Source organism: Rissa tridactyla, chromosome 12, assembly GCF_028500815.1.
Source record: "Rissa tridactyla isolate bRisTri1 chromosome 12, bRisTri1.patW.cur.20221130, whole genome shotgun sequence".
Lineage (NCBI taxonomy): Eukaryota > Metazoa > Chordata > Aves > Charadriiformes > Laridae > Rissa > Rissa tridactyla.
This window is the reverse complement of record NC_071477.1, coordinates 3,839,196-3,866,347: the sequence shown is the minus strand read 5'-3', so window position 1 is coordinate 3,866,347 and position 27,152 is coordinate 3,839,196. Positions and strand designations below refer to the sequence as shown.

Here is a 27,152-nt window from a genome sequence, read left to right as displayed (position 1 = left end):
GTTTCAAAACCCAAAATGGTTTGGCACATGTTAGAAAGAGTACCTGTTGGCCAAGCAGTGAAGATGTGTCTAATCAATAAACATGGGTTCCTGGGGGCTGTTTGCTGCTCAGAGGAGAGGGTGGGGTTGTGAGAGGCAAGGGGGGTGGCCGAAGCTGGGGGAGATGTGTGGACACCAGGTGTAGAAAGACCGAGCTCTTCATGCCTTTGCTCCTGGCAGGTTAGGTTTGCTCGGATGGTGTAGCCTCCTGTACAAGCGGAGATAAAGCCATCTGCTTTAGGTTTTGAAAATAGCTCTGGAAGAAAGCTGGGAGTGAGAAAACCCAGGCTATGGGTAGCACAGTTCACACAAACCACCAGCGTGGACAAAGGGTTCTGGTTCAGTGTTTCAAGCAGAAATATATCCCTGGACTCTTTCTACATATTTCACACCAGTCATTTCTTACTATGTCTCAAAAATTGCCAGAGGACGGAGCATGGACTTTCTGTATCTTAACTTAGCTTGATAGCTTTCATCTTACCTTCTGGGTCTAATCTGCCACGGTGTTTGTGTTTCAAAGCCGTCAGTAGTGTTGAAAGTAAAGAACTGACTCAGTAATTCTGTTTGTTTGTGGAGACATAATGTCCTTGGAACAGATAAAAGCACCTTCCCAGTACTGCTTTTATGTACCTCATTAATTGGCACAGTGTTAGTGGCTGTGTCTTTCCCCCCCCCCCCCCAGCAGAAGTAGCAACACGACTGACTTCGTCTTCAAAATTGCCTGCCGCAGACTCGGTGGCAGGACATCGCGGCTCGATTAGTGTTTAGATCTCAGTTGTTCCCAAGAGAGCACCGCCCCTCTCAGGGCTGCAACTCGCCAGGCACTGTGTAAACCGGATCACAGCTCTGGGAGCTGGCGGGCTGGCACGGGAAACCAGCGTGATTTGGTGGGGGGACCACCAGACCTGCTCTCCTGCCACCCAAGACAAAGCCCTCTCTGCTCCACCATACTGCTTCTGAACACTCCAACTTGCAGTTCCAACCCATGGAATATTGTCTGTAGAGAAAGAGTTAGAGATGCCCTAAGAGCCCAAGGAGAAAGGAGGGAAGGGGCAAGGCTAGAGTGGGTCTTCATCCACAATTCCAGGTCTTTTCCACCTCCCAAGGTCTGCTCTGTTTTATATATGGAGACCATTCTTGGTGCTGCTGGCTCACAAGGACTTGCTTGTCTTTGTCTGAGGTTTTACCTCCCTCCCAAGTGGAGCAAAAAGCCCTGACAGTTGCTACAACCACACTGTGCCTTCCCTCGGCCCATCCATGGCTTGGGAAGGATGAAATCCCATCCCCTCCCTTGGCTCACTCTTGTTTTTTGATGGTCTTGGAGATACGTGATACCCAAAGCTGTGCTGCAGTATGACGCCACAAATGACCAACTAATTAGGGAAAGAGGAGTGCGATGAATTTAGATTCTGCTTTAGGGCTCACAGACTGTTAGTAATCTTGAATTTGTTAATTGAAAATTGCTTCCTCTGTTTGTTGTTGGCCTTTCTGTGGAGGGGGATATTTCCTGCTTTTGGACTGCGTCGCTGGATCTATAATAATGCACTTTGTACTTTAGTGCCAGGCACATTTGTAATTGGCTACCCTATTAAAGAACACTAATGATCTTACAAGTGTTCACAAATAATGAATAGAACGGCCCCTCGCTGAATTGAGTAATTTATTCACTGACATACTTGCAGATCTGTTTTTCCATTATTTAACCCAGCTTTAGTTTTCTGCCTGCCTTGCAGAGATGACTCCTCTTCCAGCCGTGCGGTGGAGAGAATATGGGTCATGGGAAACATACTGCTCATAAAAATGTAGGGCTGCTCCATGCTGGCTCTTCTTTTAACATACATGGTAGGATTTGGAGAGTAAATGGCAGCAGTTTTAGTCTCAATGCTCCTCTTGTCCATTCGTTGTTGTTGGGATTCTCCTGAGGCACAAGGAGAGGGCCAAAAAGCCAGGACTTGGGAAATGCGCTCCGGAAGGTTACGTTGATTTTCTTATTTAAATGTGAATTTCAGGAAAAGCATGTCAATGATACAGAGCGGCAGGACTGGTTTTCCAACTGCAGACCCTCAGAAGAGAGGGAACTGAAAGGCAGCCCGGTGTGCTTCCTGCACATCACAAAACTTTGGGCAACCGTTTTGCTACTTCCACATTGCGGCAAAGTACTTTGTCTTGAAACAAGCAGCTCATCTGAGCTTGCAACTTTATTTATGTACAAAAAGCCTGTCCTAAAGCATTGCTTGCTTACAACGGAACAGGCAGAAGTGTGCAGTTCACAGATCATCAATGACTTGTTGGGTTGTAAGGGGTAGAAAATTCCCTGCAGTAGCAGCTGGTGGTCGTGGGCTTGATTTTGTGGAAGACCACCTTGAAGCAGGTGGTCTTCCCGTTGCACTACAATGACCCTTTTCCATGGAGGATAATTGTATGGGGAAGGAACCTCTGCCTCACCTCGGCACCCTACCTGTCTTCTCCTGAGTTTTGTGAAGGTGTGTCAGTAGGAAATAATCCTTGGGGCAGAAGCGAGCCATGGTGTATGGGTGAAAATGGTAATGCTGGCCCATAATCAATAGGGTGTGTTAAAGAGCTGATTTGGGTCAGCACATCTGGAGATGGACTTCCTGTGCTGGGAGCTTTGTGACCACATCACGGTGGAGCTTCGGTGGGTGAAGCAAGCTGACTTTGGGCTTTCAAACCTTAAGAGGGCAGGTTGGAGCTTGGGGAAGCATGGACGAAGGGAATGGCTTTGCACAAGGAGATGTGTGGTGGGGTTAAGCAGGTCTGGTGGCCGAGTGGAGATGGCATATGGACTTGGGTCCTTCTCATGAACATCCATCAGTGTCTGTACCCGCTGCCAGTGGGACCACATTGAAGCCATGGGGATGGGCGCCCATGGCAGGCTGTTCCCAGCCCTTCTCATGTGGCCTTTGCAGAAGGACCCCACCCGTGGTGATTTTGCAGGGGGGGGAGATGCCAGAGCCTGGTTCTGGGAGGAGACATTGGACCCTGGCTTGGGGGCAGGGGAAAGGTGCCAGAACTTGATTTTAGAGAAGGACGTGGGAGACTTCTTTGGGGGGGTGCTGGAGCCTTATTTGGGCGGGGGGATGTGGGAGTATTCTTTTGGGGGATGCTGGAGCCTTCTTTGGGGGTGCGTGTGTGTGAACGTGGGAGTCTTCTTGAGGGGGGGGGATGCGGGAACCTTGTTTGTGGTGGACGATTCCGGATCTCGATTTCTGGGGAAAAACCCAGAGCCTGCTTTTTTTTTTTGCTTTTTTTTTTTTCCTTCCTTTCGGGTAGGGGGTGCCGAACCCGGATTTTTCGGGGTGGGGGGTGCGTGGGTGTGGGGGAAAAACTGCCGGAGGCTGCCTTTGCAGGGGGCCGGCTCGGGAGGGCAAGGGTTAAGGGGGCGGGGGCGCGGGCGGGGCGGCGCTGGCGGAGCAGATTGCAGCCGGCTCCTGCGGCTTCGCCTGCGCCGGGCGCGGAGCAGCGGCGGGGAGCGCGGGCGGAGCCCCCCGCCGCCCCCGGCCCCGCCGCCCCCCCCCCCCCCCCCATCCCACCCCCCTCCCCCGACCGCCACCATGGTGCAGAAATCCCGCAACGGAGGCGTCTACCCGGGACCCGCCGCCGAAAAGAAGCTGAAGGTGGGCTTCGTGGGGCTGGACCCGGGAGCCCCGGACTCCAGCCGGGACGGAGCGCTCCTCATCGCCGGCTCCGAGAGCACCAAGCGGGGCAGCATCCTCAGCAAGCCGCGCTCCGGGGTGTCGGGCAGCGGGAAGCCCCCCAAAAGGAATGCTTTTTACCGCAAGCTGCAGAATTTCCTCTACAATGTGCTGGAGAGACCGCGGGGCTGGGCTTTCATTTACCACGCATACGTGTGAGTAAAAGGAATTTGGGGAGGGGGGGCGCAAACCCCATGGGAGAGACCTCCACACGCACCCGGTCCGGATCTGCCCTTGACAGCCCCCTCTCTCCATCCCCCTCCCCACCCCCCCCCCCCAAAACGCATGCCGAAGGATGCTCCAGCTGCAGAGCGGGTGCAGGGAGGGGATGCCGGGTGCCAGGGCTGGTTGGGGAGCCCCCGGGGGGATGCTAGGGGGTAGCGGAGGCTGAGCCTCCCCCCCCCCCCAACTCTCCTCCGCCTCCCCCGCGAGCAGCCGGGCCGCCGCTGCATCCCTTTGCCGGTACCCGGGCACGCTGCGCCCGCGGACGGGGTGTGTGACGGTGGGGAGGGCAATCCGGGGCGGGGGAGAAGCTGTCCCTGCAGAGATGGGGGGTGGCTCCCCGGGGAGATGCAATGCACCGGTCCCCTGGCGTCCCCCGCCTTCCTCCTGCCCGCTCCCGCTGGCGGGGGAAGGGGCCGCTCCCTGCGGTCGGTGCAGGGGGCTGGAGCAGCGGGAGCGATGGGTAGGGACTGCTCCTCCGTCTTGCTTGAAATCACCATAGCAATGCTGTGAGCAGGGGAACAAAAAAGCTCTGCTCAGGCACTGTCTCTCCTTCCCTCCTCCTTCCCCCTCCCCACCCCCCCCGGCCCCATTTTTGGTTGCTGCGGAGGGTTTGGGGGCCGGGGGTTGGTTTTGTGGCTCTGCGCTGGCTTCTGGAGGTATTTCTTGTCCCCCTGTGGGAAGTGGCTGAATGGAAGATGAGTCTAGAAAGAAATGCTAATCGGTGTCTGGGGCTTCCTGACTGCACAGCCATGGAGCGGTAAACAAAGGAGCAGTCCCAGGGTGCACATTTCCCCGCTGCCACCCCCTTTTTTTTTTTTTTGCCAGAAATGGCCACATCTGACCCGCCGTTTGGCAGAAAGATGCCCATATCTGAAGGCATTGCTGCATAGGGAGCGCAGATGACTTCCCGTTGTTTGGAGGATTGCAAAGGGAGGGTCAAGATAAATTGCTGTGTTACTGCAACTCCCTTCCCTCTGGGACTTTCCACAGTCCCACCAGGCTCTTCTGCAGGCCTGGGCTCAGGCTTGGGTGCTCGTTCCCTTGGTGCCGGTGGGTTTTTTTTTGTTTGCGTGTTTTTCATCATGGCTAGGGCCTCTGTCAGCCCCGGCAAGAGGATTTTTTGGGCCTTTCGGGGTTTTTTTTTTCCCCCCGTTATTTTGCTGTTATGCCATTCTCAGATAAGGTGTCGGGATATGCTTTCTGGTCCTCAGCCATTTTGTACATTGAGGCCTTCCAGGGAGGTGTTGGTGAGTCCAGTCGGTGAAATGCTGGCTGGGTGGGAAGGGGGAGATTTGCCATGCGCTGCAGCGGGTTGGGGTCCTTCTGGGAGCTCGTTCCCCCAGGGAAATGGGAGAAAAGAGAAGAGGGAGTGTCTGTGGAGCTCAGTTGTGGTTGCGATGAGGAGTGTGGAGTCCAACGCTGGGACTCCTGAGCATCCTCCATGCTCAGGGCCGTCCCCTCGACTTGTAGATGGTTTGTGTCGCAAAATCCTCCAGAATCGCGTGGAGGGGCCAAGCGTTCGCGTTGCGAGCCGGGTGCTTGCTTGTGTGTGCGCCGAGGATGGGGGGACGTTGGGTGCAGCCTGCGCTGTAAGCTATTAAATACAGGTGACACCCCAGCTTGGGGACACTGGGGTGACAATGACAGAGGTGGAAGGGGATGAAAGCCAAATGGCAAGCGGTAGCCCTGACTGCGAGGGGTTTATAAGCATCCTTGGCTTCTTCAGCTACTCCGTCTTAACTTCTGACCCACCCGGCTCTCTGCGGTGACATTTTTTTGGGCAGCTGGTAATCCTCACAGGGCAGGAGCGGGGACACCCCAAACTGACCTCCTGTCAGGGCTCACTTTCCCTGTGAATGCCCCGTCCCTGGTGCCAGGCTGCGGTGCCCCTTGGCTCTCATCACGTAGCCGCATCCCCGACATGCCTTTCCCCCCCCCTGCCCCAGCCCAAGCAGCTGCATCTCTCCTGGGCTCGTGACTCCACTTGTACCTGCCGTGACACCATGTGGAGCCGTGCTCTCCCATCAGAAACCGCTGGCCTGGGATGCGCTGGGAGCTGGGCAACCTCCCTGGATCACCTTGGGGCAGATGCTCAAGGAGCCGGGAGACGTAACCACTGCGAAACCATCCTCTGACCCCCCACTCTCGCACCCATTGGGAAATGGAGGCATGGAGGCTGGATTCAGGGCTGAGGTGGTAATTGCACCAAAGTCTGTGAAGCATTGGTGATATAATTAATTTTTTTAACAGTGTGTCGGGAAGTTATATGGAATCCAATCTTCTGGACTATACACATCATAGGTTTAGCCTTCGCAGTTTGCTAATATATTATTTAAAGAGCTGAAGGGTATGTTAGACATCATACAAATCACCAGGATAAGCCCATGCACCAGTTAGTGCCCTCTGTTGGCTGGGCGAGCCTGGCATGGCCTGTGCCAGATGCGCATGTGTTTGCGTGGGGCAGGGAGAGGGTTTTCTGGGTGTCTGTAATCCAGACAGGCAGGGCAGATGAATAAGCAGCCACTAAGCTTTTTAAAGATATGGGAGGGTGAAGGGACTGGCTCAAGGTCATGAAGTTTGTACGGGCGAGCTGGAGCCACCCCCCGACGTCCCGATGGCTGGTGCAGTGCCCTACCTGCGCTACTGGGGTCACACCATCTCCTCCTGCCCAAAACACCATTTTGTGCCAAAGCCTTGAGCACAAAAACACTTTTACCCTTCATACCGCCGGAGTGGGGGCCCCGAGGGAGGCTGTGGCTGGGGGACCCCGTCCTGCCACCGTGTTGGGCTGTGCATCGCTCAGCCCCTCCATCCCGGACCCCATCTACCAACATCCCTGTATCTCTGCTCCCGCTGCTCGCAGGGGCTTTCTTCCATGAAGATTTAGGACCTGTTTCCAGCGTGAATGAGTTTGTGACCCTGTGAGGTTGGATTTTAGCTTGTAGAGATGAGTTTGTGACCCTGCGAGGCTGGATTTTTAGCTCCTGCAGATTCTTACAGACCCCTACAGCGTTTTTAGGCGTAGGGCTGCTGTGCTGCTCGGGCAGCCACCCTGCACCCAAGCGCCAAGACACAAACTGTAGAGACTCTTCCAGCATGGACGTGTTTTAACGAATCTGAGAGGTGCTTCTGCATAAGTACCTCTGAGAAATGCCGATCTGCAGAGGCCCATCTCCCAGGCTGGTATCACACCGGGTGACTGCTGCACCGCCTCGAGATGCCTCTGCAAGTTGCATTTATTTCCAGTGCTGCATCCCAGATCCAATCCACCCGATTTCTTTCCCCACCTCTTCTTCCAGTCATCGCTCGTTCCCTTTTGCACCATTTCATGCATAAGAAACCAGGGAAATTCAGAGCAACTCCCACCCCTCAGCCCCAAACGCGTTAACGTGGTCTCATCTCAGATGTTGCCTCTGTAAAAGCGCCGTTACCTCTGCGAGCAAAAGCACTATTTTATATTTCTGTGCTGTGATTCATTTTTGTACTTACTAGCTCTTCCTACACTGACACAACTGGGTGACCTGCTCATGGTAGCTGCGTGTTTATGTATATAATAATATATATATTTTGTGAAGCCCCATGGACAGCTGAGCCTGATGGGTCCCACTTTTGAGCATGGCTGGAGGCGGGCTCTGGCTGCCGGAGGTCTGAGCCTCCCCTGTCTCGCATCTTCTCCCAGTATTTATCTCAGCGCCTTTCTTTTCTATTCCCCCTCCTCCCCCCCTTTTTTTTCTTTTTTTTTTTTTTTTTTTTGACAGAGCCCTGGCAATGCCGCACGTGGCCTCATTCTGCTCAAGGTTGAGCTGAAACTTGAAAAGTTGAGCTTGTGCCTGAATAGCAGGCCAGGCTTTTTGAGGGATGCAGCAGCACTTAGATCTTGTGGTAGACCTTCTCTGCATGGGGAGGCATTTTGCTTCCGAAATGCTTCCATTTTATTTCTTTTAATAATTTATTTTTTTTTTTTCTTCTAGTCCTTTTACCTTGGTTATTGTAACCTGCCCTGTGCTCAGTGGTGCTGAGTTTGTAGGGCTGCGATACTTGAAAGTGATTTTTGTCCCTACCTGCCCTCTTATTTCGAGAGGGATCGCTGTGTTCTGTGCCAGCCTCAGCCAGGTGCTTGCAGAGGGCACCCCCGTGGCCTGATGCATCCGGAGACGCGTTTGCTGATCCCCCCCGGTGAGCTGCTCGTCTTTGGTCCCTGAGCTGAAGACGGGGGCTGGATTTGGGGCAGTAGCAAGAAAACAGCCTGTATTCAGAGACTTCTAAAGCTGTGTGCCCAGGGCCAACGCGATCCTTGCGTTTCCTACTTTGAATTTACAACCTTAATGCGTCTTTTTAACTGCGTTAAAAATAGTTTGGGTGCATTTTTTATCCGCATACTGTGCACCATGCATTCAGTTAATTAAGCAAGTGCACGGACTTAAATTATAATAAGGAAGAACACTTCCTCCCCATCTAATTTATTAAAATTTCCTTGTGCCATCCCCGTCCCGTTTGTTCTTCCCTTTTAACCTAGCCAGAAGCCACCTCTCTCTCCAGAAAGTCTCCTCCCTGTGCCGCCCGCATCCTGGCATGGCCACGGTTGGCGCGGTGGGAGGATGGAGAGTTGATGCGATTGCTTCCCTGAAGGTCCAGGGTTTCTCGGTGCAGAGGTCGCCGCTTTTCTGATTCCTTCCCCTCCTCAGGGACTGATGAAAACAAGGTTGTTTCATATAGATCCATTCCCAGATGATCTTTTGCATCAGATGGAACGAGTCTGGGAACCCGCAGCCATTTTTCTGCTGCCTGGGTTGGATTTTTAGGCAGCTCTTGTGTTTTGTTTTGTTTTCCACTTACTTTTTCAATAATGGTTTTAAGACGCGTAAATTTAGTTGGCCAGTCTCATTTATCCATCCCCAAGCAGCGAGGGGTGGTGTTTCATGGCAAGCCCTCACCCACAGACCGGGGTATTGCTAGGAGGTGTGATGCCACCAAACTCAGCCCATCCACCAGCAATGTGCAGGGACCTCTTGGGTTCTCCTCCCCACCTCCTAGTTGAGTATGTGGGATGGAGGTGCCAATAGAGGTCTCCCGTAAGCGTTGAATTTAATGGACCTGCTGGGCTTTGAGCTCAGCTGTGCAGTTGTGCCTGTCCTGGGGACCAGGGACCTCCGCGGTGTGATGCCTCACGAGCTCCTCTCCAGCTGCTTAGTCAGAGCTTGGTGGGAGCAACCTGATTTCAGTCGCTTTAATGTGTCACGTTCCAGCCGTCACATTCGCCCCACACTGACATTAAAGAAATGAAAAACAAGCCGATCCTCTGGGTGACCTCCTTTCTGTGCTGCAGCACACCTCAACCAGGTGAGACTTCCTATGGCTCAATTTATCATAAAAGGGAATAACCCCAAAAGCAAGCCCGAAATCCCACCCTAAAGGAAAGATGGGCATTGCTTAAAGAGATGTAGTTAGCAAAAATTAGATTTCTTGATTTTTCTTTTCTTTTTTTTTTTGCATTGCAGCAGAGGGAAGGGACGTCAGCAGGGTGAGACACGGTGTGGTTTGTTTGGTGGGGCAGGGTAGAGGGTTTGCCTGTCAGTTAGGCATCAGTGGGGCTCACCAGGAAAAAAAAAACCCACATACATTTAGTATTTGGCATCTGGGATTTAAGCAGCAAACACGTAGCCCTGCATAATCCTTTTTAAGGTAGCCCAAATGCTCAGCTGGTTTCTCAGGCAGTTCTTGAGGGACAGATTCCTCTTTAAATTGTGGTGGCAGGAAGATGTGCCAGTCCCTTTTTCTGCTATGTAATCTCCTGTAGAGAAGATACAGGAGAGCTGAGAAAGATGGAGAGTGGTTCCTACAAAGGATTAAACTGTGTCTACGGTGTGCTTCTCAGGCAAACGTGAGCCCGTCTGTGCTGGAGTGAAATGTCCCCAGTTCCCACTGCATCAGAGAGAGAGGAGGTCTCCAGCACCGAGGTGCACATTGCTGCAGAATAACACAATGGCTTTTAGCCCCCAACGGCCAAAAAGGAACCCGATTTCAAAACCAGGTTATTGTGGTGGTCTGAGCTGAGCTTCTCGAATGTCTTTAGGCATGAGGCGTGTTGCAAGGTGATTTGATCAGTGAGCACACGAGGGCAAAACCAGGGAGTGCCAAAGGGTTTGGCTGGCACAGCTGGGTCCTTCACCACCGTATGTTTAAATGGCTCCTCATTGGGTCACAAGCCAAAACCATTTGGGCTACTCTGACACTCGCCTATGGCAAAAGATGGCCCCACCAGGACTACAGGAGTAGGTATTTAAATATGGTCCCTTGGTGGATGTGCCCACCCACCCAAGGTAAAAGAAAAATGACGTTTTTCTCCAGTAAGAATGAGTTGGGTGGTACTTGGTCAGCCCACTGAAGCTGGGGGTGACCTCAGCTCCCCACGCGGTTCTCCTGGCCTTGTCCTGGGTAAGCTGCGAATGCAGCCTCCTGTGACACTTACATGGAAGGTGTTTTTTTGGGGGGTGGGAGTCATGTGCATTTATTCTAAAACACTGAATTAATTACATATAGTGTTGTTTGCTGGGGAGCATCTCACATAAGTCACTGGCTGCAAGATCTTCTCGCCTTTCGCTCTTGCTGCTGTAGGGAGGGGGTTTAAAGCTCCATGAGGGTCGCCTGGAGTGCTGGGCGCAGCAGCAGCCTTGTCTGTGCGAGCCCCGTGACCGAGCACTCACTGGATTTGTTTCAGTGCATACAATGGCCAGACGTCGCAGGTGGAGTGGGCGTTCAGCTGGGGTTCGGTGATGCTCAGATACCTGCTGGGTTCCTCGTGGAAATCCCATAGGAGCCTCCGTGCAGATCTCAGGTGGGCAGGGCTGCCTTCTGGAAGTGCCCATTTCTCTCTGTTGATGGCAGAGAGTTGATGCAAGTTCCCTTGCATACCTTAGGGGAAAGCTGGGGGGGATGAGTCCAGACAACAGAGAGGGAAGACGGAGCCTGGCACAACTTCAAACTGAAAACTGGAGTGAGTCGAGGCATCTCCCACCTCCTGCCCCAGCCTGTAGGAACTGGGGAGTTCAGAGCCAGAACTCCCCCGTGGACACTCTGCCAGGTAAGGTCACGGCGAGAGATGGGGCTGATCCGCATTGAAACAGGATGACCAGGATCCGAGATCCACATTTACTCAGCAATGTTTGAGAAAAGGTTTTGGGAAAAGAACCTTTATAGCAAAGCCTGATCAACTCATGGACCTCCAACCCCCGGGACCCAGGGGAAATCAGAAGATAATCAAGCCTTATTAATACTGATTAACGTTCATAAGCAGCTACAGTTGTGTTTAGGCTCTCAGAGGAGAGTGCCCAGTGGTCAGTGTTCGTTCAGAAATCCTCCTTTTTTTAATCCTCCCGCGGGAGGGTGGGACAGGGCAAAGAAACAAGAGGACAGGCAAGGTCAGAGGGAGCGTCTGTCCCTGCGTGGGTTGGGAGGTGACCGCACTCCATCTGAGGATCCCGGCCGTCCATCGTGGCTGGCACTTGGTCTCTTCAGGACAAGATCAAAAGACACAGAGATTTTTGCCTTCCGGAGGGTCTTTCCCAGGGATTCACAAATGCCTCATTTGTAAACAAACCCTGTTCTGCCTGGAAGTCCTGCTTTCTCATTTCGAGCTTTGCCAGCCAGGGGGAGGTGACAGTGTCGACGCAAAATACGGCTGGGGCGATAACTGAGCTGCTGTCGCATGCTGCGGTGGATGAGCACAGCAGGAGAGGCAATCCTAGTGCTGCTTCCACGGATACGCTGTCACCCTCCATAAAGTTACGATGATGCCCGGGGAAAAAAAAAAAAAAAACAAAACCAAACAAAACCTAGCAGAAATCCTGACTCAAAGGTGACTCACGTACACCTCTTCTCCGTCTCGCGTGTGAATGCGGTAGCTTGTGTCTGGGTACCTGCTGTGTGTGCTTGTTCCAACTTTGCTTTGATACGCTTGGAACAAGTAATACGCGGCACAAAAGAAAAAGGAAAACTTCAGTCAAATAGTAGTTAAAGTGAAAACCAAGGGGAAAACAATACTCCATTAATATTAACAGCAGCGTGTGAGCACCCCTAATGGAAATAGAGGTCTACAAGCTTCTCTTCTGTATGTCAAGCCAAAAAGAGCCAGTCCCTGCTTTAAGGACTTACTGTATTGAACAGACAAGACAGATGAAAGGCATAAAGCAGTTGTCAGGGAAGGGCTGGTAAATGTTATCTTTGCTCGGCTTTTTCTTTTTAACAGTGTTTGCCCGGCTTCTCATTTGCTTTTGAATTGGTGGGTTGGTTTCTATTCATGCTCCTTGGGTTTGCAAAAGAAAGCGGGGTTTGTTTTGGCCGGAGCAGACTCTCAGAGACACGGGCCGGTTTATCTTGGAGGGAAATCCCGTGGTCTGAGGACCTCAGCGGAGTTAACTTTGGGCTGGGAGAACGAAGGCGCGTCTTCCCGGGGCCGTGGCTCACCCATACTGGGGCAGTTCGCTGTGGTCTTGCTGTTCATTGCAAATGCGGCGCGTAGAGGGCTGTGAATTGGGCTTGTCGCCTTTCTCACTGTTCGAGTGTTGTACGCGGCAGCAAAATGACAGCACTGGGAGGCTTTTTTTCCTGCGTGTTTATGGGCTTTCGCACAACTCGGAGTCTCGAAGTGGCCATTAATTGAGTTTGTGCTTGCTCGGAGGTTTGTTACCTGATCTGAAGAACATAATAAGGGATGTAAGAGCACTCCATCTGTCACTCAGGAGGAGAGCAAAGGAGTTAAATATAAATATCTGTATCTGATAGCTGGACAAGCAGGGAGCGAGGCCGCGTTGCTCCTGCCACGTCAAGCCATGCAGTGGTTAGGCCTGAGTGCTTCCAGGAGGGGCAGTGAAAACCAAAACCTCTCCCCAGTAACAAGGACTATTCACTGCTCTTGGAGGAGGTAGACGGCACGAAGGGCTCAGGCTGGTGTGGCCATTGCTTCAGTGTTGGACAGTGGTTTAATTCTGTGGTTACTCGTCCTTCCTCTATGTCTGGCACGGCTGGAAATACCATGTCTTGTCGGGTTAACCCCTCACTGGGCCTTCCCCCAAGTCTCCTAGGGTTTATTAGCAATGATTTGTGCTTTAAGGACTAGTGAGATCCCTGAGTCATCTCCTTAGGCAGGGAGCTATTTATTTCAGTGTGTGTGTTACACTCCCTGGGAGTGGGTGTCTCTCTTCCGCTTTTGGATCCTGCCCTGACTCTATATAAAGACTCCAGGCTTGAATGAGCAGCAAAACCAACCCTCAAACTGGCTCCATCGTTTGGAAGATTCGTGCTGCTGATCCCCTCTCTCCTGGCTGAAGGAGCATGGCTGTTTGGAGCACGGGTAGGAGTTTGCGTGCGACTTCTTGTCCGTGTCCGTGTGGCATAGCTGCTAGGACACAGCGTACTGTGTGTCCATGGCCAGGAGCAAGTCTTGCTCTACAGGAGGTTGTGAGCAAGAGGAAAGCACGATTTGGACCTCCTGTTCTTCCCTAAGGTTGATTTGCTGACACTGTTGAGTTTTTGGTTGGTGAGATTTTTCTTACTTAGGAGAGATGAGATATTTCTGATGAGATGAGATATTCCACTTAGGAGAGTGGCTGTAATTCTCCGTTGCTGTCAGAGCAGGGACTGGAGGTGCCACGGGCAGATGAAGATGGGCTCCTCTGAGACATCATCAGTGCAGGAGCTGCCGGGTTTTCACTGTGTCTTGTCTCCTGGGATGGCCCTTTTCAGCCACATCCCGTGCTTGCTTGGTGGCCTTGTAGAAAGCTACCTTGCTGCGTGTGAGTTTGGGGGTGCAAGCAGAGCCCCTCACCTAACAGTTCTCGGGGGAGCTGCAAAGAAGCCAGCGTGCTAATGGCAATGTTCATCCAAAAGCTGGCTTCACACCCAATTAAGCATCACCCTGAGCCAGAGGGACAAGTCCTCATGTCATTATGTCTTGAACTAAATTGCTGGCACTTCATGAGGGCTCTGTCTCCATAGCCTGAGGGACCGATGCATTTAATCCGTATCAGCGCTAAAGAAACTTTGTTAATGTGACCTCGTGGTTTGGTCCTTACGGCTGCTGGATGCACATTGCTGTGGTTGTCTTTTTCTTAATTATGGCTATTCCTGTAAGGAAGGAAAGAGACCTAGAGAAAAGGAGAATTTTCTGAGCTCTTTGTCTGCAATTTGCCAGGCATGACATGCAGTCACAGAATTTTGCACTGGATTTTTCTTCTTTCCCACGTTTTCCCCTTTAACATCTAGATGTTTTTAATGCTTTCCTTATTTAGCAGCTTCTGTCTTACTGTACCAGCTAATGAAGGGTGGGAAGAATTTCTGCCTTGACCTTTTGTTGTTGCTGATGTTCTTCTTTTCCGCAACAGAAATCAGATATAATTTGAAACCTTCTCTGAGCTGCCCCTCCAGGCCCTGCGCCTGCGCTCCCCCCGATGCCTGTTTGCGGGTGGTTGGGAGCATCTCGAGTCGTGCGAAATGGCACAGAGCGAGCTGCCGAGCCTGTGAATCAGTGGGTCTCCCATCTGAGTCGGGGATAAATAACACAGCTGTAGGTCTGAACTTGGTTTTAAGTTGGTGATGGATTAACCTGCCTTAGTATGGGGGGAATGATTTGAGGTTGTGAGTACAGGGAAAGGTAATGAAAGTGCCTGAATAAGAGAAGTGAATGGGACTCTAAAGGTGTCTCTGTCCCATTGTTTCTGCTGGGAGATGGAGACGTCTACAAGTAGATGAGTTTAGATTAAATATCAGGAAGAAATTCTTTGCTGTGAGGGGGGTGAGCCCCTGGCCCAGGTTGCCCAGAGAAGCTGTGGCTGCCCCATCCCTGGAGGGGTTCAAGGCCAGGTTGGACGGGGCTTGGAGCAACCTGGGCTGGTGGGAGGTGTCCCTGCCCAGGGCAGGGGGTTGGAACTGGGTGATCTTTAAGGTCCCTTCCAACCCGAACCATTCTCTGTGTGTGTGTGTGAGGCATATCCCAACCTCAGGTCTCCACCTTGTGCTTTGGAAAAAGCAAATCTGGGAGACCTGCTAGTAGACAGGAGTTGATGTTGCCTGGGTGTCCTGAGCTTGACCCATCCGTATGCAAGAACTTGGGCACCTGGGGAACACCTCCATTGAATTTGCCATTTTTCCTGTCCCTCCTTGCAAACACCCTGCAGAGCCAATAAGCCCACCCCGGGGTGTCCTCAGTGGGGAGCACCTCCCAAGCCCCAGCTCCCTGCAGAGAAACGGGCTGAACCTCCAAAACGAGTTCCAGTCCTACCTAGCCTTGCTCGTTTGGCCCTTCTCCACGTGGGAGCAGACGGCTATTAAAAATTCCAGAGAAATTCATTAAGCTAACGGGTTGCCAGCCCCCATCCGTGACGGGGGAGGCCTGTCTGCCCTGCAGCCGTGTCCCCGTGGGATGTGAGTTGGGAAGAGTGGCCGGAGCCAACCCCAATGGCATTCCCTGCTGCTGCGGCGGGATGTGCATCCCATGTGTGAAACACAAGGGCTGGTAGAGCAGCCCAGGGAGGTAGCCCAGACCTGATGGGACAGCTTATGTTTCATTTGCTGAAAGCACAGCAGAAATTAAATGAAGATTAATTAAACCTTTTTTTTTTTTTTTTTGTCTCCTGCTTCCTCTCGCTCTTTGCTGTTTCTAGGGAAGACTGAAAAAAAAAAATGTGCTAGAGAGGAGGCTAACCTCTGAGCATCCTTTCACGGATGCAGCATTCGGCCCCCACGGGACTGCAGGAAAAGGCCCTGTAATTACGGGGAAGGTCCTGCGAGGCCGAGTTACACAACCAGGATGGACGGGGAGCTGCTCCCGCTTCGGCTTAGCAGCAGGCTGATGATGCTGTAACTCGAAATACTACCTGGCTATTATCCATTCATTGCTTTTTATCACTGTCGGTGTCCTCAACGCGCAGCACAGACCACTCGCGAGGCTCCGAGCCAAGGAAGGAGGTAGGAAGGAGCGCGCAGGATCATAAAAGGGCCATTTGATATTTACAGTGCCTGGTGACATAATTCCCAGACAGCCCGAGCGTATCTCGGAGCCGGCTGACGAGTCGCCGGGGAGATCTTGCTACGATGCCACCAAGTGAAGGTGACTCCGTCCCGGCGCTGGCGGGAGCAGGATGCCCTGGTGGAGAAGTCGTGCTGCAGCGTCTGCTCGCAGGCTCCGCACCGGCTGCTGCCACCGGCGTTAAGAGCCAAGTTGAGCGGCTGGGAGAAGGGATTCAGGGCTGTGGCAACCGCCTTGAGATGTGGTACAGGGGGAGGACTAACACCTTGGCTGCGGTGCTGGGCATGCCCTGGTGTCGTGTGCTGGAGGACGTTGCTCTTGCGTGCTCCCCGGTGGCTTTGCGCTGTCACTTAAGATGCTGCTGTTGGCGCTGGTCCACGGGAGCCTTGGTTTCTGGCGTGCTTTGCAGGTGCTGTTGTGCCAGGCTCTAGGAGGACTTATTCGTTGCTGAGGGCCATGGGCATGCCTTGAGCTATTTGTGGGCTTAACCTCAGCTGTGCCCCCGTGGCCTGGGGGGAATCGTTACCCCTGTTTTCCAGTTTGGGAGCTGAGGTACGGAGGAATTTAGCGCCTCGGGATGCCAGCGGTATAATGCAGCATCCCTGCTCCCCGTGCTGTAACCCTAGCCTCTCCCTCCTCCTGCAGTAAGAACCATTTCCCATACAGACAGGGAGACTTCAGCATGTATCCTTGTCCCGTCAGGCCTTCCTCGGCTTTGAATTATTAAATATTGTCTCTGGTCTCCATTATAAAGGTTGTTAGAGCACAGCTACTTATCAGAATAGAAAATACTCGGTTTCCGTACTTTAACAGTTGGCTTCATCTGCTTGTGGGATTTACAATAAATGAGAAGAATTAAAAAAAAAAAAAAGGGGCAAAAAAAATTATGAGAGCCTGAGGTTGGAAGTAAACACAGAGAAGTAACATCTTTGCGGGAGGATGTCCGCTTTTCTGTCCCAGTACCCACGTGGCTGCTGGTCTGTATCTTCTGTCTAAAACAAAATCCCATGCAAATTCATTAGCATTAATAGGCTGGAGAGTGTGTGCTGCTGTGACTCCCCTGATGCTGGATTAATTGTGCTCTGGGGGTGCCCCTTCCTCACCCCCCCCATCGCCTTCACCTCCATCAGCCAGCGGAGACCTCGGCAAACCATCCTGGCTGCATTTTTGGGCAATGATGGTGATCAAGTGATATGAGGAGAGGCTGAGGGAGCTGGGCATGTTTAGCTTGGAGAAGAGGAGGCTGAGGGGAGACCTCATTGCCCTCTACAACTCCCTGAAAGGAGGGTGTAGAGCGGTGGATGTTGGCCTCTTCTCCCAGGTGAATAATGACAGGACCAGAGGAAATGGTCTGAAGCTGCGGCAGGGGAGGTTTAGGTTAGATATTAGGAGGAATTACTTTACTGAAAGAGTGGTCAGGCACTGAACAGCCTGCCCAGGGAGGTGGCTGAGTCACCATCACTAGAGGTATTTAAGAAACATCTAGATTTGGCACTTCAGGCCATGCACTAGTGGCAGAGATTGTAGGTTGTGGGGTTTTTTTGTTGTGAGGGGTTGGTTTTTTTTTTTGTGTGTGTGTATGGTTGGACTCAATCTCAAAGGTCCTTTCCATCCATGAAGATGCTATGATTCTATGATTTCGGCTTAGGGGGAACAACAAGAAGGTGCAGATGCAGAGGAGGAGACCCAAGGCCAGCTGCAGACTGCAGCCAGCTGCGGAGCTCAGTGATGGGTTTATCGTTATTCCTGCCAGCCTGAAGCCCTGGCTGCAGATTGCCGTAATTTCCAAGGTCACGTTTTTTTCCTTGTTACTTGTAAGACATCGGGTGGTACCTGCTGCTTTGCACGTGGCTGGGTTTAAGCAGCAGTAATCCGGTTATTCCCTGGCTCTGGAAGTCTCTTGCCTCACAGCTGGGCACCTCCTGGATCACTCATCTGCAGCATCCCCGAGCGGAGCTGCGTGATGTGACCCAGGCAGGTGATCCCTGTTTTTCCCAGAGCATAAACCATGGAAACCGGCTTGAGAATGAGCTGGAAATTGTGACGCGGGGTCACAGTGCTGTCAGCCTGTGTCTGATTTCCTTGGACCTGCTGGGAGAGGCCCCGTCCCCTTCTCCAGCTCCCGAGTTAAGCCGTGGCAGCTCTCCCAGGCGGTGGTACGGCACACGGGGAGCTGCCGGGGGACTTGGATCGTGCCTGAGAAAAGGGGGTTAAAAGCAGGTTTTTGCAAGCTTTTGCCTGCCATTTTAAATGGGAAGGATGTTTCCCTGGCAACGAGATGGATGCTTCCCAGCAGAGCATATGGCTTCCATCGACTTTGATTTACCGGCGTGTTGAAATGGCAGCTAGTTAATCTCTCTTCAGCTTTAATGTGTCCGTGCCCTGTGTCCCTGTTACTTATGAGCTTTAAAAGGCCGTGGGTCTGGCCCCTGCGGTGCTGGCCTTGCTCCCAGTCCATCCCAGGGCTGGAGCTGGTGGGGTCCCATGTCAGGGTTGGGTCCAGGGACCTCTGCAAAGAGGGACCCGCACGGAGGACCTGAGCATCGCCTGGAGCAAGGAGCTGCGGGGTGGGCAGGAAAAACCTTCCCTGTCTCTGCTGCCTTTCACCAGCCGAACTCCTCCTCCTCCTCCTCGGAGAATATAATCCGCAGCACTCTCTTCCTTTCCTCCTCCCTGCTTTAAATCATTTTTAGATGTTTTCCACCTTTCATCACACAATCATCTGCCTCCTGCAGCTTGCTATTTATTGTTGTGTTTACTGGCGCGGGGAAATAAGGAGAAGGGAACAAACCTGTCCTTTGCGGAGCGGGGGAGCTCGTTCCCGCGAGCTTGTGGCTCTCCCAGGCTCGATGGCATGTGCTGGCCCCACCACGCTCCCACGGCAGCCTCCTCCGAGGGGCAAACCCTTGGGTGCACCCCTCCTTGTTGCTGCCCATCGCTGGGTCTCTGTGCTTCGGCAGGTTTGACGAAAATTGGCCAATGGGTCCAAACATTAGGTAGGGACAGTGAGGGAGCCAGAGAGGGCGATGGCAGGAGCCTCGTTGCCTTAGGAAGCGGGATAGCCGGAGAGGTGCATTCGTGCACCCGGGCGATGCTGGGGCTGGTTCCTGGCTGCCCCTGCCTGTGGATGGTTTGTAGCCGCGAGGGCCAGGCACGGGGCTCGGGAACCTGCTGGGTAGGGTGGCCTTAAACGAGATTAAAGTGTGGCGCTGGGCTGCGAATGGCTGCGCCGCAGGGACTGGGGGAGACACACATCATTCCTCCCCTCTTCCACTCAGGGAGGATTTTGGGGAGCTGTAGAGGAGGCAATGCCGTCTTCTTTGCAAGTATCCAGGCAAGCCACAAAGCCCCGGTCGGCACATGCTGGCTCTCAACAAGCCCCCAAAGCTGCCCAGCCTGAAAGGCTTTAAAAAGGCGGCTCCCTTGTAATGGAGGTTGCCTTTATTTCTTCTATTTATTTCTTCTGGCAGGACCATTGCTTTGTCCTCCTCCCTGGGCAGCCTGTCCCCCTGCAAAGGGCGCTGTATGACGGGGGTTCACCCGCTCACCCATCCACACCTGGCCACCCGCTTGTTGCATTTGAGTTATGCTGGAGAAGAAGCAAGAGATAACAGAAGTGATTAACCACCCGTTGGTGCTGGGGATTAATTTGTCCGGTGTGAGGAGAGGCTGTGCCCTGGCAGACCTGGTGCTGCCTGTGCAGGTGGGGCGGGTGTCACGAGCTGGCTGTTCTCTGCCCTGAGCAAAAGGGGACACCGGCGTGGGTGGTGGCAGGAGCATCTCCCCATCGCTCCTCGGGGACAAATCTGGCTCCCCAGGAAAAATCTGGCTCAGGGAAACTTTACTGCTGTAGAGGGGAGATTGGTGGAAAAGGACTTTGAAGCTCCTGGAAGACCCGAAATAGTTATATTAGTGGCAAAGTTGAGCGGAGTTTGACTGGCAGCTGTTTTGATGCCCTCCCCTCCATGCAGCATAACCAACTGTTTCAGCAATTTTTTTAGGGCTAAAGAGCGCTGCCTTTTTAAGCCTGAGCTCTCCGGAGATCTGGGTTTGTTTGCATCCTCTCACCCTGAGCGGCTCCCCCGGGCCCCCCTGTCCGCATGGCCCAGGCACTGCTCCCAGTAGAGACCTTCCATCCCGGCGGACGTGAAAAGCACCAGGGCCGTATTCTACCACCTTTGCCGTGGAGGAGCGCACCCTCCTGCTGCTGTGGGGAAGGGATGCAGAGCTCCGAAACTGGCCGCTGGCCTTTTATTTCTTGTCGTTGGACCTAATCCTGCGTTTTTTTGCGTGCCAAACTCGGGTGTCTCTTGGGCATCGCGGGGTTTGGATCCAGCTGAGCTGGACGCGCTCTCCTGGCAGTGCAGCCCCCGTGGCTTTCAGGGGGTTATTCCTGATTTGTACCAGTCTGAGTGGGGGAGAGTTGCGGTTTCTGCTGGTTATAGCACTCCCGTTATTCCTCTGGGTATATTTTTTTATCCAGCTTGAGGGTCATCGTCTTCTGGGGACTAAAATCAAAAGGCCGTGAATGAGCTCTCCTGCTTTTTGGCTCGGAGCTCCTTCCTAGTCACTAGCTGGGACGAGAGAAGTAAAATTGAACAGATGGCAAAAATTACCAACTCTAGGACATGTTATACGGGCAGTTTGCAAATACTTCTTTCTTTTCACCAAGACTCGGTTAATTAAATAAACTGATGAGCAAATGAAATTAGCGGTGCTTTGGTAATGCTTGCGTTTTATGCTTTGGCATTATCCGTTAGCCGCTGGCTCCGAGAAGCCACGTTCTTGTCTTCTCGTTATCGAGGCACGAAGCTGGGGATGGACCCAAAATCTCCGCTGTCCTTCGCCGTTAGCTGGGAGGGAGCCCCGGAGCACAGCTCTGCGGTCCTGCCTTTACAGAAGCGTAAACCGTGGGCTGAGGCATGGGGAAAGTGAGATTTTTAAAGTCAACCTTGAGATTTTGAGCTGTTTAGTTGCCTGCTGGGGATCCGTAGACGGTTCGTGCGGCTGCTGGGAGCCGCCGAGCCTCTGTGCCGGCAGCTCCCTGCGGATGCTCTCGGTGAGGATGCTCGGTTTAGAAGTAAGTCTTGGTGCTATAAAACCAGTGCAAAGTCAGAGCCGGGGAAGCGAAGCTCGAGGAGCTCAGCGAGACAGAGCTTGTCCTTCGCGGGCAGGAAACCTCGGGCTCCAGCTGAATCGCTGATTCTGGGACAGACCTTTGAAAAACCAGCTACTATTCCTGTCTGCAGCGGGAACCAGCCCTGCACATTTTGAGATGATCTTCCTATCTGCAATTAGACCGGAGCCTATTTTTGTATATCCCGTTCCCTCGAGGAATGTTTAGATGAGATGCAGCATTACATTTTACAGGGGCATCTTGCTTTTAACCCAGTTTTCGAGCTCAGTTAAGTCAGGCCAAGTGACTTGCCCAGGTCAGTCAAAGAAGCTTGACATCAGCAAGAAGATTTTTTTTTTTTTTTTATTCCTGCCTGCTCCAACCATGCGGTATAAATCTTAAATTTATTTAATTCATTTTTCTTGAGGTGTTGCAGAAAAGCAGGGCTTCGCCCGTAAGAAACGGAAATGACTTGATCTCCATATGCAGGTAAAGGTTAGATGAGGAAGGCTCGTGTCCCTGTGCTCGCCAGTAATGGTTTCTCAGAGGTGGGGAGGAAGCACAGGCTCTTTTGGGGGAATACCCTGCGGGATGAAACAGCGCAGTGCTCAGATTTCAATCTGAATAATACGGGCATTGCATGAGACAGCAACTTTCCCTCACATTAAAATCAATGAATGCGCTCTGAGTAAATGCCTGCGCAGACATTTTAAGAATTACTTAAATGTCCAATGTTTTGTACTCTTAATTTACCTCCCAACGCACCGTAATCGCACTGTGGTCTTTAGGATTTTCTCTCCCGTGAACCGTTTCTGCAGCTGCATGAATATATTTCTCCCCACTAAGTTTTTAAACGAAAACCTCATCCCGGCAGCGCTGAATCGCAGCGGAGACAGACTCTTCTGGCAGGTGCATGGGCTTGATTAATACTTTGGGTTTTCCTCCAGACATCTGGCTCCTCGGAGGCTGCGTGCGCAGGGCACGGAGAATACGCAGACAAGCATTTCCCAGTGATTCATGTTAGACGAGGATGGAGAGGAACATTTGAGCTAGAACTTTGCATGCGGTGATTATTATTAATAAGGCTTTTACTCTGAGTTGAGTTGCCTTGAGTAAGTTAAATGAATAGAGCCAGCCTGCAAAACAAACAACCGATTCCTTAAATTTAACCCCTTTTTCTGCTGTAAACGTTCAGATCTTGATCTCCATTCCCTGTCATTTCCAGTTGGCTTTTGTCCTTTCAGGCTTCAATCCAGAAAAGCTCTTAGGCTCACTCTGGCTTGGAAGTGTGGAGACACATGATCCTTTACTGGACCGGGTCATGCAAAGATACATCACATAAAACCCATTTCTGCTCAAATTCCTGCTGTTCATGGGTCCAGGTGGGGACTCCGGCTCTGGGCAGTCGGGGAAGATGATGCTGTTGCTGCTCTCTGGCTCTGATACAAGCAAGAGGGAAAGGCTGGAGGAGCTCTTGGAGTGGGAACTGATTTCAGAAGTGGTAGCTGTTGAAGGAGAAAACAAATGTGAGCCCGTATCCTGCCCTTTTCCTAGCTGAGAAACGTGCTGCCTAAATAGAGGGAAGGCAGGGGAAGAGAAGTTTTGTGACTTGTGCCCATAGAGTGAAGCTATGGACACCTATTCCTTTTTCCTTAGTTTGCTGGAATGGATTTGTGAATGCTCCTTGTGTGCCCATAAAGCAGAAAATGACCTTCCCCCTGCCCCCCCAAAAAAAAAACTGGTGCAAAGGAGATCTCATCCCCCTCTGTTTCCCTGGGGTGTAAATGTGCAGGCATGTTTCTGTGGCTGGAGGGGAGCCGGAGCGGGGAAGCAGGGTGCTGTGTTCGGCCAGCAGCGTTCCCGCTCCTGGCCACGTGTCCGGGGAAGACCCCAAAAAAACCCGATCTGCTGGAAAACCACCTCCTGCGTTTTGCCACGTTGCTGTCGGGCAGCCAGGAGAGCAGGTTTGCTGCATCTGTGCACGGGGGGCTGGGGGGCGTTTCTTGGGGCTCGTCGGGAACGTAAACCCTCTCGTTTTCCTTCCCACCCCAGTGCCACCCCTGTAACGTGATCTGCGATCTCTTAAGACCTGATTCTCTGTAGCCTGATTAATTCCTACCTCTCAATTCCCACACTGCAGCCTCCTCCAGGAAACTGCTTGGGTCCTCTGGAGATGCTCTGTTGCACGTTTTACGTCACCGTCCTTAGCACGCTTTATGGCTTTGTACGAACAAGGTGCGTCTTATCGGGGCTGCTCAGCCATCATCTCAGTGCACCGAGGAGGCACAGGAGCTATTAACGTTGTCCCAGAGAGGCTTTTGCTAAAGATTTATTAAAAAGTGTATAAACAATGAGAATCCCCGCCTTGGAGCCAGCCTGTGTGTTGCTCATAGGGAATGTTTTCTACCCGCTGGGTGCCCGGGGAGCCTCCAGGCTCCTCCGAGGAGTGAGACCTGGGCTGGGCACGGCCGAACCTGCGGGGAATGAGACGCCATCAGGAGCTATTTTGGGAAAGGAGAGCATTTATTAAGGCACAGGACCGAAAGGCAGGACTCCCTGCTTCTATTTTCGGCTCTGCTAGTGACAGAAGTCGCCTTGGAAGATGATTTTGGCCGAGACTGAGGGATGTGGAAAGCCGGAGTGAGGCATTTAGGCTCGTGTTTAGCCTTGTAAATGAAGAGCTGGGTTACAAATCACGGCAGGGTTGCCGACATGAATAAAGATGATGGATGCTCCTGGCTAAGGGTAGGTGCAACGCGCAGCGTCTTTACCCCTGGAAAAGTCATGGCGTTATCAGAGTTCTGCTTCTGATTCACCGGAGGTTTGAGCAGAGCTGTAAATGCTCCCGTTCTGGTTATGAGGCCCTCTGAGTGTCAAAAGGCGTTTGACAATCTCTGTTTCTCTTCAGTGCGGATGTTCTTTCGCCTTGGTTTATTGTTGTTGCTGCGTTTTCATGGCCCTGTGATTTACGTTGAAGTTTCAGATAGTTGAAAGCCAGGGCTTTACGGAGACCGCAGCAAACGGATTGCTGGGATTACAGATGGATCGCCCGTCAGCATTTTGGTTTTATTTTAGCACAATTATCAGTGCCGTTTTTACATCCCCAAAGTAATTTTTAAGAGTTTTAAATGTTTTCAGTTGTTTTCCATTGTGCAGCTCTCAAAATACCTGTCATAAAATACTCCTTCCTTTCCGGCTTTGCTCTTTTTAATTAGATCTTTAATTCCCTTTCCCAATTCCAGGGAAAGCCAGCAAAGTGTATAACAAGCACAGTGGCTTGTTACCAGCTTGGGCTGCCTCCTTGTATCGTATCCATCCCCATCGCATCCAGGCATCCCGTGCTCCATCAGAGGAAGCCCAAAGCTTTTGGATGTCGGGTGAATGTTATCTGAATACAAGTATTTCAGGAATAAACTTAAAGGTCTTTTAAAATTCTTATGTAAATGGCTATGTAGATTCCAAGGGGGTTTCTTTTGGAAGGCAAATGAGATGATTAACCTGAAAAGCTTGATGATGATTCCATCATATGCTTTTGCTGAGGGGAAAAAAAAGAAAAGAAAAGGACAGTCTTTCCTGTTTCAAGTCATTTTAAGTAAGTTTTTTTTTTTTTGAGAGGGAGTTCAGTCATTTCTTTTTTGTATTGCTCACATGAAGCACGATGGGTATGAAATCTGGATATGCAGATTTTTGTGCTGGGATTTATCGGTTGTAATAAGAAGCTTGTATGGGCGTTTTAAGTCAACGTAACCTTTGGATGTAAAGCCAGACTTTGGGAGGACTTTGGATGTATTAGTATTAGCAGCAGTCAGATTTGTGCAGCTGAGTCTGGGCTGAGCGTAAAGGTCTAAGCGACAGGAGTGGGGGATGCCCAACAGCAGAAGGTGCTTGGGTGCCCGTCGGAACGGGTAGGGGGGGAGAAGATGCAGTGACATGAGGTGTGTCCTTCTCCAGTGGCTCCAGGAGGCTGGAGCCACCTTCCTCTGTGCCATTGCTCCATGGAGGGGACAGTGGTCCAAAGCCCACTCTTAGCACCCTGGCCTGGGTTTGGGAGAGGCTGGTGCCGGCTCCAGCCGTGCCTTGCGTAGGACCCAGCTCCTGCCTGCTCAGGAGGAGGATATTGTCTTCTCCCAAAGCTCTAAACAGAATTGGCATCTTTAATGTAAAAATCATTAGACGGGACATAATTAACGTTCCTTATTGCACATTAACATTACCCAGAGTCAGGCTGCAGACATAATTTGCTTTGATTAGATATGTAGCTTTAAAAATTAGATTCTTCCCAACCCCTACACTATTTATTGGCCTGTTTCCCTTTCCCTAGCTATCCATTATTGTCTGGAGCCCTTTCCTGCGCTGTCTGGGTAGATTAGGTGAAATTAAAGCAGAGTCAGCCTTCCTGTTCCCCACTGCCCTCCTCCGGGGGAGCTCAGAGGACACGCGCCATCTCCGGTGTGGACATACCTCTCGGCTTTCTTCTTCCAACCCTTATTCATAAGGGGTCTACAGATCCTGCAAAGCCTCCCAGGAGTCATATAGCCTCCAAAGAAAGGGGGGCAAAGAAAGGTTTCATGTTCTTAGTCTCCTTTTACAGCCTCCCAGAGGTTTGCGGACCACAGGGTCAAACAGAGCAGCTGTGCATCACTGTGGAGCTATTTTGGGATGCTTGAGCATCTCACCCTGTGATGAGCCAGTGCCTGCATCCCTTGCTGGCAGGATCGTTCCTTACCTGGTGGCTGAATGTCCCCATCGGGACTGAGGCAGGGAGATTTTGGTCCACGTGGGATTTGGCCGTGGAGCTCCCATACTTCACTGAAGAAGCTGGTGCCTTCCCTGTTGCTTCCCGTGCTTGGCAGTGCTGTAATTAACGCTGGCCCTGCAAGCATGATCTGCATCAGGTCTCCCCGGCAATGAGAGCCCTGGAGAGCGTAGAGCCGAAATTACAGCAGCCCCGAGCTGGCCCCAGGGAGGTGAGGGAACGGAGAGGCTGGGGACAAGGCTGCAGCCGTGTGCTGGGGAAGGGAAGAGGCGGCACCTGGGCATCCCACTGCCCCAGCAGCCCCCGGAGCTGCTCTGGCTCTCCCCATGTAACTGCTGCTTGCACAATCCACCCTTGGGATTCAAGGCGATACAATTGTTTTTCCTTTCTTTCTTCTACCCAATCAATACATGTCTAATGACAAATTTAATGTACAGCAATCCGCTTTCTTGTGGCGTTTGTCCCTCCTAGGACTCATCATTTGAACGTGGCGTCATTCTGGATCCCTCCGAGGTGGTCACCTAACCCAACGCAGTGTGCAAGTCCATGTTGATATTGGCGCTTCCAGCACCTCCCCAGGCATTTTGTTGTGATGTTTGGTCATAAAAATACAACCCAGATTCTACTTCTTTAATCAGAAAATGTAGGATTTTCTTTTCCCCCTCTTCCCTTTCCATTATCTGTTGTTTTTGTTTTCCTCTTCTCTTTCTTCTTTCATTGATTATTCATTTGTTTCTCACTCCAACGTAGGAGTTTGCAGCCAAATCTGGGCCACCCCAGCAGTGGGGCTGCCTTGACCCAGTTGCAGCTCCCTCCCTTCAGCCATGCGGGGCTCTGCTTCCCCCACCACGGTGGGTCCCCAGCTCCCGGGGACCTGGAGGGATGGATGGAACCCGTTTGGCTGCAGGGCGGGTTGTGGTAGGCTTGTTTATGGCAAGGGGTTTTAAGAGACCAGCTGGGGGACAAAAAAGCATTTTAAGTGAGACACAAGGAGACATTAGGGACATCGTGAGTGGGATTGCAAGGGATGTTTTTCTTGGTCTCTTGAGGTTGTTTCAAGTCTCTGGGTATCAGATCTGGTGTGAGAAGAGGAAATTTGCAGAGAGAAATCAGGCAATTGTCCTTATCTGGTCTGCACTGAATTCATCTCGCTGCTGACAAAACGCAGCCTTCGCCGAGATGGCTCCGAAGGTCCCTTACCTCCAGCAGGCAGGGGACGGTTCAGCCTGTGGTTCAAATAAATACTGCAAATTCCCCGGTTTTGACTTGTTATTGTGACAT

At 51.9% G+C, this 27,152-nt stretch overlaps 1 protein-coding gene across 6 annotated transcripts in view; it reads left to right on the top strand.

The window, feature by feature from the left end:
• The first annotated feature begins 3,611 nt into the window (after window positions 1–3,611).
• Window positions 3,612–27,152, top strand: part of KCNQ2 (potassium voltage-gated channel subfamily Q member 2) — a 67,740-nt gene continuing 44,199 nt past the window's right edge. For all 6 annotated transcript variants that reach the window (XM_054218320.1, XM_054218321.1, XM_054218319.1 and 3 more), the window contains exon 1: window positions 3,612–3,907. In XM_054218320.1, the coding sequence (XP_054074295.1) occupies window positions 3,612–3,907 (296 nt within the window). The remainder of the gene's footprint in view (window positions 3,908–27,152) is intronic.